Source organism: Glycine soja, chromosome 1, assembly GCF_004193775.1.
Source record: "Glycine soja cultivar W05 chromosome 1, ASM419377v2, whole genome shotgun sequence".
Classification (NCBI taxonomy): domain Eukaryota; kingdom Viridiplantae; phylum Streptophyta; class Magnoliopsida; order Fabales; family Fabaceae; genus Glycine; species Glycine soja.
The window spans coordinates 5,539,447-5,549,899 of NC_041002.1; the positions used below are offsets into that span (position 1 = coordinate 5,539,447).

Sequence of the window (10,453 nt, forward strand, 5' to 3'; positions counted from 1 at the left end):
GATCTACATGTATTATTTTTTACCTATTTCAACTCATCTTTCTATCTCTCTCATAATCTCTTTCTTATTTCTCTTCCATTGTTACTTTTTTTTTTTTTACCTATTTTCACTCTTTCATTTTTATTTTATCTATTCTATTTTTTCCCTATCTACCAAACAAAGCATATATAAGTGTATGTTCCAAGCAGAAATATTTCATGATCCTTGCAAAGTTAGACCCCCTTAATCCAAGGCAATCTATAGTTATTCGGGTTATTATAACTTGATTGCAAGTATAATGAATGTTAGTAATACAACTTTTTAATGAATTTAAGAGATATATATTATTAGTCAATTAAAAATTGGTTTTGATATTATTTTAACAGTAATTATTATCAAAATTAACTAATTTACTTTAATATATAATTTGTTATTAGATAATAATATACTATTTTTTTACAGAACAACATATTGTTATTGCATGTATATTTTCTTGTTAATATATTATTTTTAATATATTGTTATTAGTTGAAATTACTAAAAATTACGAAGTCTTGAAGTATAGGTTAATAAATATGGAACGCGACTCACAATTTTTTCAACAAATTTAATCAATAATAAATAATATATTTTAAAAAAGTGTATTGTGTTGCACATTTCAAAAATATATTTTTTATTCGTTCTCTTATAGATACAGGCAACAATGATACAATACATTCCTTAACATATTTTTTAAATATATTATTTTATTATCAACTGAAATTGATTAAAAACAAAATTTCATGAGTTTTAAATTTTATTTAATAAATATCATTCATAATTTTATAACTTTTAATAATTTTAAGTAATAAAAAGATTAGAAGAAAATAGAAATATTTTGCAAAAATTGTCTGAATATATTAATATTGCAATATTTTATGTTAGTTTTTTTGTTATATTTATAATTTTTTGCTGTCAAAATAAATGTTCTATCTTTTATTTTTCCCTTCCTCTTTTCTTGCCACAAAATTAATTATCGCGATTACTTCTAATTATTATTCTCCCTAGAAAATGGAATGCTACTTTAGTTTTTTTTTTCTTCTGATCATGATAATGATAGAAAATAGTTCCGTTCAAACAGTGATTATTCTTCAGAAAGCGACCCCAGAGCCAAGCCGGGAGTCCGAAGCTGAGGCTCAGAACAACCCGAACCGAATCTCAGCATTGGCGTGGAAACGATTTGACACAACACAACGCGTAAACTGCACAACAAATCCTATTCTCCGTCTTCTTCTCTCTCTCTAAACCACGCCTAGAGAGAGAAAACTCGCCGCCGGCACCCCTCCGGCGATGACATGACCGCCGTTTCCCTCACTCCCTTCGTAGACCTTTGATGCGCCGATCGAATGCCCGCACTCGCAGCGCCGCCTCCAATCTCAACAACAACAACGAATTAATGGATCCGATCAAAACCAAAACCCGCTCCACCAACCTCTTCACTCGTAACCCTAAGGCCGCGCAATCAAAGTCCCTCCGTTCCATAATCCTCGTCTCCCTCGCGCTCTCCTTCCTCTTCCTCGTTTCCTACTTCGCCTTCTCCCCGCCGGAGGCCAATTTCCGGTACCGGATCATCGTGGACGGCGGGAGCACGGGCACGCGCGTGCACGTGTTTAAATACAGGTCTGGTAGGGCGCTGGAGTTCTCCGGGAGGGAGGGGTTGAAGTCGATGCGGGTGAACCCGGGGCTGTCGGCGTTCGCGGAGGATCCGGAGGGCGCGGGCGGGTCTGTGGCAGAGCTGGTGGAGTTCGCGAAGCGGTGGATCCCGAGGGAGAGCTGGGGGGAGACGGAGATAAGGCTGATGGCCACGGCGGGGCTGAGGATGCTCGACGCGGCGGCGCAGGAGAGGATTCTAGCGTCGTGCAGGAAGGTGGTGCGTGACTCCGGATTCATGTTTAGGGACGAATGGGCTTCTGTTATCACAGGTTCTGAGTTTTCTTTCTTTTCTCTTTGCTCTTTTTTGTTTTTATTTGTTTGAGACTACACGTGTCACGTGACTTCTATCGGAGGCAATTCTGTTCGAGAGTTGAGTAATAGATAGTTGTTTGGATAATATACAAGAATCAATTCTATCTCACACAAAATCATGGTGACTCCATGAAAAAGTAGAAACAACTTGCTTTGCCTTCACCATAAAAAATTTATTGATTATTTTTCACCATGAATCTAATCCAAACACACTATAAGTTACTAATGGACTGCCGCAAAGTTCCTTATTTGTGGATTTATTATTTAATGTTGTTGCATGGTACCTTTCTTCGATTCCCATGGATTAAAAAAAAAATGTAGTTGCGTGTCCAGCAGCATCTCTCTCTTTTCCTCTGTGTCTGTTTGTGTGTGGAGCAATGCTAGCTATACATTCTCTCTGCTTTTTATTGTCTACATGTCACTGTATTGTAGGGATTTTCAATGGGTCGAGGGGTTGTTTGTAGTGGCCAGTAAGGATGTGCACTTGTGTAGCTTAATGAATGTGACAGAACTAGTTTTAGTATTGTGTATTGTATTAATAATAGAAGATGTTGAGAATGTGTTTTTATTCTCTTAATACAAATCGATGAAATTAGGAAATCAAGAAGAGAAATTGGGGAAATGAAAAACGTTTTCTCCTACCAACTGGGCTCAAACTTTGCCTGACTGAGATTTTACCCCGAATAGAGTTAGAAGAGAGAGGGGGATAGAATGAGCCGTGTATTAGTTTGGAGTTGGACTACAAAACTTTCGCATATGAAGCTTCATTCATGGAACGTCTGTTTTCTGGGTGTCAGTGGGAGGGGGAATGATGACTTGAAGCGGAAGGATTCTTATGCTGGTGTCATTTTTTTTCTCTCTTTCTGTTTAGTGCAATTTTTTATCTTGTCAACTGCAATCATGTTATACCTCTTGGAATAGACCCAGGGATTAGTTGCTGATGGCGGGCATTCAAGTTTTGGGAATTTAGGGCTTTGAAATTCTCTCAGTTTTAGCACAATGTTCGTTATGATGTTGTAGCTAAATGGTGAACTGAACTCCCCTTGGCATTCCTTATTGAACCTTAGAGTTATCAATAATGTTGGCTGTGAAGATAGAAACAGGATGAGGTCACATGTTTAGAAGGAAGAATGTGAAAGGCTAAGAGGGAGAATGGTGATAGGGAATATGTTTTTTATGAAACTATTGAAGGATATATATCTGCATGAAATTGAGTGGTGAAAGAGCATACTTTAGATGTCTGAAGGATTTATGATGTAGTGAGCCCAATTGTCACATCTTCTCTCACTCTTCTTTTTTACTCATGCTCATGCCAATGTGGTTAGTAAATAGTTATTAATATCATGATTTCTGATTAGTTGACAGTGTAAAATTTTTTACAATAACAGTGCATAGAAATTAAACTAATTTTATATTAATTATATACTTTGTAATATTATTTATATGAAAAAAACTTTTAATCTAATTGTGAGTTTGGGGATAAAATTATTAAATAATGTAAGAATGAATGTAACATATATTGGTGTAAGTTAACCACTGTGATGCTTCTTTTGTTTTCTCCATCTCCTTAATTTTGCAATAATTGTACTTTTGTAGTAATTTTTAGAACAACCATAATGGCATGGTTGTTAGCTTCTTTGCTTCTTATGCTATTATTGTGGTTGTAAAGGTTCTGATGAAGGAGTGTATGCTTGGGTTGTTGCTAATTATGCACTTGGCACTCTTGGAGGTGATCCTTTGGAAACAACTGGGATTATTGAACTTGGTGGTGCTTCTGCTCAGGTACAACTACATAGTTGCAGTTATACAATTTTATTTTGTTGGATCCAAATTATTTATACTGTAAAATTTTATATGATTTGACTGCAAATGCAGTTACTTATTGAGTTTTAAAGCCTATATTTTAGAAAGAAAGCTCTGGCTTTATGGCTAGGTTCACACTTCATACTGCTGGGAAACATGAATGGATTTCTACCTTATTTTAGGTGACCTTTGTATCAAGAGAAGCAGTGCTGCCTTCATTTTCACGAACTGTTAAATTTGGGAATACCACCTACAACCTTTACAGCCACAGCTTTCTTCATTTTGGCCTGGTAATTGTTATCTCCCATTGTTATGTTCCTTAGGCTTTGATAGCATGTGCATATCTATCAACATTCTGCATCCTAAGTCACAATTCACAAATGATGTTACACTGAAGAAAAGGTTAAATTCAAATTTTAATACCTATGCTTGACATTCAAAAATACCTACATTTCACTCCCTACATGGGAAGGCCTTAATGAATCAGTCTCTACTGTTTTCCCTAGTGATAATATTCTTCGAAAACTCTTGATTTGTCTAATGTTTTGATCACTCAAATGCCATGTAGGACAAATGTCTGACAAGTTAGCAACTTTATAAGTGTTATAATGATAGAGACTGATTATGAACATTTTTTCAAGAGGAATCAAATTAAAAAATGGTGTATAGGGACCAAATTTTTAATTTAATAAAAAAAATTCACAACAAATGAAAAAATTTGTTTTTGATGCTGACACTTTTTAGTGGTGACAGTGATGACCACAATTTTATTTCTTTACTTTCCTGCCCTTGTGAAAAGTTCAATGGTTTTGATTGGTACCTTTTAATTCATTGTGATTCTCTTTGCAAGTCACATGGCTGGTCATGTTTCTATACACTTAGAATGATACCAGTGTTTTACACTTTCTTATTGCTATTCATTTTGCAGAATGCTGCTCAGGACTCGTTGAAAGAAGCACTTGTATTGGGAGAATTTAACTTAGGTAATTTATTTTTTTCTTATAAGCAATTTAACTTGGGTAATTAAATGTGCTCCATTGTTGTATTGATTTCCTTATTCTTGACTTAATTGAAGATATCTTTGAACTTAATTACCCCTTATTCTTGACTTAATTGAAGATATCTTTGAACTTAATTACTAACAGTACATTTTCTTTAAAAAATTTAACAGAATAAAATAACAATATTATAGAATTTCATGAAATATAACATTTTCTTTAAAATAACATCTCGCACAAACATGTTCTATACAATTGGTTTGATCTTTAAATTATTTACTATATCTTTGTTTTGCTGTACAACTGATATTAATGATTAAGGTTATCCTGGTTAAAATATTATCCGAGCATAAGACTTCTTTTTTCTTATTTAGATGTGAATTTTTCAAAGTTTGTAGGGGTGAAAAATGTTATTTACTCTTATAGAACTCTGTATTTTAAATTTTAATGCAGTGATGTGGCACTGATTGTAAGTTCATGCTGGCCTATTTTCTCCTCACCATCATTTTGTAATTCAAATTCTGTATATGAAGTTCTCGTTTTCTCTTTTTGTTGAAACCAACAAATTTTTTTTTTTGAAATATTAATATGTTAAAGATCTTTTGGCAAAAAATAATTAAGCTATTTGGTGGATATATTTATGCATTCCTTTAGATGTGCCATGGGCCATGTCTTTTTAGTTGTCAAATGGTCCGGTATTGATTCTATACTTTCCTCAGTGCAGCTTCTCAATCTCTTCAAAAAGGGTTGCGGATAGATCCTTGTACTCCTACAGGATACTCTTATAATGTTGAATCATGGAAGTTCCCTCCTAGCTCAGAGAGTGAAAAAAACCAATATCAGTCCACTGTACAAGCCAGGGGAAACTTTTCAGAGTGCAGATCTGTAGCACTAACACTGCTACAAAAAGGGAAAGGTCATATTTACTGAAATTTTGTACTGTTAGATTCCCTTTAAAATGAGATTTTCTTCACTGTTGTTTTTGTATTTAAGTTGGTTATTTCATGTTTGATTTATGCAGAATCATGTTCCTATCAGCACTGTGACATAGGATCAAATTTCATACCAAAGCTTCAGGGGAAATTTTTGGCCACAGAAAATTTCTTTTACACATCAAAGGTTCTTTTACTGTTGTCTAGTATAATTGTGTATTTTTGTTATTGTCTTAAAGGGATGCATTGGAGAATGGAAATTATAGTAATGTGCTGTAATCCTATTATTTCTCGGATAGCTGACATGCAGCATGCTCAGTTCTATTTTTCCTATTTTGATTATTGATACATCATTATCACACTGATTCTTGATTCTTTGTTTGTGTTAGTTTTTTGGATTGACGCCAAGGGCCTATCTGTCCAAGTTGATGAATGCTGGGAAAGAATTCTGTGGCAAGGATTGGTTAAGGCTGAAGAAAAAATATGTCTCCCATGATGAGGAAGATTTACTTCGGTATTGCTTCTCTTCAGCATACATTGTTGCTCTGCTTCACGACAGTCTTGGAATTGCTTTGGATGATGAGAGGTATTCCTGCTTGTTTTTCTTTTAAGGTATTTGAATATATTGAGGTTGATAACATTACAGGCATTGAACATTTAGGCCCTTTCGTACCTGAAACAAACATTTTAGGAAAAATCCCAATAACTTCCTTCTGTTTGGAGAACTGAAATTATATACCTTCTTTTTCGATGTCGTACACTGGCCTCCTTTAATGGAATTGGATTAGTTTCCATTTTGTAAGTATTTTAAATTTCAAATTTCCCAATTAAAATTGTTATCCAAGGCTGGTCTGTCTGGAAGGGAGAGTGATGGGGGCACTGCCTTTTTTCTTTTGAAACTGGACCTCAAGATTTACTTGTTTTCTGTCCATGGATTGCAATGCATGTGGGTCAGGGCTGGTTTGAGGTTGGTGATTGACCAAATGGGTTGTTTGTTGAGTGGGGAAGGCTCAATCACCCAATAGCATTGGCTACTGGCATTTGACGCCGTTAAATCACCAAGCCAATGCTGTGGTCACAGCCACCATCTCTCACTTCTCCATATCCCTAGTTGAAGACATTAACAAGGGGCTTATTGGTTTGAGCAAAGTTGGGAGTTATTTTGGGGTTGGCTCATTGGAGATTTGCAAAAGGTGATTTGAGTCTAGTAATGATTTTCTGATGATGGTGTTTGCGTACTTTTGAAGTGGACAAATTAGTGATTTTGGTCGAGTCTTGGTTGTTTAACTGCAGAGAGGGATGATGCTCTGCTGGTTAAATGGAGGTTTATATGCTGTTTTGGGAAGACTTGGTGTTTAGGTTGTGTGTAGGCCTGTAGGTTAGATGGATGGAAGCTTCATAGTTTGGTGGCTGTTGTAAATTGTAATCATTCAGTGGTTTAACTTGAGGACAGCAATGGAGGAGGTTATAGGATCAATAAGGAGGAGGAAAGTGAAAAAAAAGAGGAAAGAATAATAAGAGATGAGGACACAGATCTATTTTAATTACAAAAGGGTAGTTGAGTCATTTCAGTAACTTACCTTCATTAAAACATGCAATACTCCTCCTGCTTGAACAAGTGTGTACTGTGTACAATGATGTCAGAATGCATATATTAATGAAACACAGTACATCTGCCAAATAAGAGAGGGTATTGTGTGCAATATTTTTGAAACTTGGGAAGTGAGCAATGTTGTCAAAATCCAGGTCCTAAGATAGATTGGAAGAGGGAGAAAAACAAAACATGATCGTAACATGGATCATTATATCTTACTTGAAATGCAAAATTATATTCGAACAAATTATATATACATAAAATAACATAAATAGGCAAAGTAACCTTAAAAATGCAACTAACATTTAGTCAATCTTCAATTAAAAAATGCATATGAAATTCACAACTCAAGGTTTACTACCAGTAAGAAAAAGGAAGAAAAACATGTTTTTACAAGATTGTGGCTGCCACACCTGGCAAAAAGTAGTTTAAGAGAACCACCAAACCTGCAAGAAACTAAGGAGAGATGAGTGTTTGACTGAGAAGATAGGAGTTCAACCACAACTGCAGCTTCAAACAAGTTTGAACCAGCCACCCAGCAATTGATGACCCAGTCGTCAGCAAGAACAACCCTTTCTCCCCGCTGTGGATAAAAAAAGAACACAAGCCACATGTTGAAATCACAAAACAGAGATCATGTAGAAATGGAAGAAAGCAAAATAGGGCTCAAAATTGGGTGGGATCTTTTTAGAAAAAAAAAAAAAAACAGGTTGATCAGCATGGTGGGCATGTCTGATTTTACCAATCCTATGCCTAAACGTTCCGATCCCACACAAACTAATTAGATCTTGTTGTGGGTTGATCAAGATCAGTTGGTGTGGCAGCAAAAGTAGTAGAATTGTGTGATCTCATGAATATGGATATGATTTTATAACTATCTTGGTAGCAAGTATAGTTTGCCCAAAATTCTTCAATGTTGTTTTATTGGATTTATGTTGACACATTTAACACCTCATGACTCAGTTACCATTAGATCTCCTTCATTGTCATGTCATGCACCCATGATTATATGCATATTGTAATAGAAATCATTGCTTGTACAAGAGGAATTAGATCTTGGATGCATGTTTGGAATTTGGATTTGGGTGCTTCTATTTTACTGGGTTCAAGGATTTGGTAACTATCTTTTCATTCATGTTTTTGTGCTTGCACTTGCTCTTTTCCATTTCTTGTTGGCTGAATCTTACTGACTGGAATTGCTGTTGGCCAGGGTCAAGGTTGCTAATCAGGTGGGAAGTATTCCGCTTGATTGGGCTTTGGGAGCTTTTATTCTGCAAACAGCAGCTGACGCAGATATAAAGAACCATAATTGGATTGCCACCATTTTCAGTGATGAATCACATACTCTCCTCTCAATTATTGGAATTTTTATAGTGTTGTTAACGGCATGGTCTATATCTAGGTGGAGGAAACCTCAGTTGAAGACAATTTACGATCTAGAAAAGGGACGATATATTATCACACGAGTTGGTAGATAATGCTTGATGGTAGAGCAGATCATGGTTCTTGGTTTACATGTGTGGAGGCACTGTTGTGATTATGATGAAATATTTAGCCTTTCGTGATGGCCACATCATACTTTCGAAGGTCATGCCAGCGGTGGGGCTCAGATTGTAAATCATTGGATTTTGGATGCAGTATATGGAGTTACTCTTGCTGAGAAACTAGTGTAGAAAAGCAACGTTTCTGTGTTTAGTGGAAATCCAGGGATTGAGTGTTATGTATGCCTCTCGCTTTACTGATTACTGATAACAGTAAGGCAAGAAGTGGAGCAGGTCAGCCTAGGAATTATTCCCAGGGGGAACTAGATGCTGCATCCTTCAACAGAAAACACTTTATTATGTGGTTTTTGTACACTGCATAATAAATTATTGAGTTGATGTTTGCCTATTGCTACATACAAAACGAAAAATCTTCATTCCCTACCTGGGAAGTTTAATAATTAAATTATATGGTACAGGATTTTATTGGACTTGCTTTGAAGTTTAATAATTAAATTAGTCTGTGGTGTAAGCAACTAATATAATGCTTCGTATAACGAAATATACGTTAAAGTATATATTAGGATTCAGAAGGATTCCGATATTTTTTTTATCAGCAAATAACCACATCATTAACAAGCACAAGAAGTGCCATCATAAAACAATACAACCAACCCGATATGATGTGGGATCGACGGCATGTGCAAGGGTTATATTGTCCTTATCCTTGGGTTGATCCTGACTCATCTTTTCTTTTTACCTCTCTTTCGTCACTTCATATTATTTTTCACCCCCTTAAAGTTTTTGTTAAAATTGTTATTTATTAATGTAACAAAATGTATTATTTTTTAATTAATTACATTTAGAAATACTTGTATACAAGAGGTCTTATATACGATTTTACTCCGGACCTATAAAATTTCAAAATTGATTCTAGTTCTATAAATAATTTAAAAGATTTTTTTTTAAAATTCAAATTAAAATGTTTCCTTTTTCTTTAACAACACAAACATTTCACACATGTCTATCAATCCAAACTGTCACGGGATAATCAAAAGAATAGTGTTACATCATCCTACAAATTGTCTTACTATGTTATAAAGAAAGTATTGAATGAAAAAGTAATGTATTTAATCTCTTGAAAATATAAAATGCATTCAATATGTATCATACAAATAAAGTAATTACTAACAAATTATTCACCTGAGTAGAATTTGTTTGATGTATTTAAGTAAGGTTTTGGATTTAAATTTTGTGGATGAAAAAGACGTAATTAGAATCAAAGATCTCACTAAAAATAATCAATTAAATTTTTCTACGAAGATTAATTATTAACAAAATTAACAGATAATTCATGCCAATGTGATACTAAAAAAAATATAATAGAATTAGTCTTAGGATACAATAGAAGGATTTATAATTTTTCTATTCAAAATAGACACGCATCTCATATCTAAGAATATAAAGAAAAGTATTATGTTTTTTTCTTTGCTAAAACATATTATTTGTTACTAACAGACTCTCATCATTTTCTCACAAGTCAAATTCAATGGTGTACTTACAAAGACTTTGACACTCTCGAGACAGATGGACTTTGATATTTGGAGGCCTTGGTCCCCTAACTTTTAATAATATTTTTTTTTTTGTAAAATAGATATATTT

General features: G+C 34.6%; 1 protein-coding gene across 1 annotated transcript; it reads left to right on the forward strand.

Annotated features, from left to right (window-relative positions):
• The first annotated feature begins 1,140 nt into the window (after positions 1-1,140).
• On the forward strand, positions 1,141-9,285 carry LOC114411246 (probable apyrase 6). The gene is made up of 8 exons (XM_028374988.1): positions 1,141-1,940; positions 3,653-3,765; positions 3,969-4,076; positions 4,715-4,769; positions 5,509-5,700; positions 5,806-5,903; positions 6,106-6,302; positions 8,521-9,285. Exons 1-8 carry the CDS (start codon positions 1,352-1,354, stop codon positions 8,786-8,788), a joined length of 1,620 nt encoding a protein of 539 aa, XP_028230789.1. The 5' UTR covers positions 1,141-1,351; the 3' UTR covers positions 8,789-9,285.
• Positions 9,286-10,453: the final 1,168 nt, after the last annotated feature.

What these genes read in the sequence shown, in the direction of transcription:
- LOC114411246 (XM_028374988.1), top strand. Translation starts at nt 1,352, where the DNA reads ATGCGCCGATCGAATGCCCGCACTCGCAGCGCCGCCTCCAATCTCAAC. An exon ending in ATGGGCTTCTGTTATCACAG is followed by an intron (nt 1,941 to 3,652) that starts GTTCTGAGTTTT and finishes GTGGTTGTAAAG; the next exon opens with GTTCTGATGAAGGAGTGTAT. An exon ending in ACTGCTACAAAAAGGGAAAG is followed by an intron (nt 5,701 to 5,805) that starts GTCATATTTACT and finishes TGATTTATGCAG; the next exon opens with AATCATGTTCCTATCAGCAC.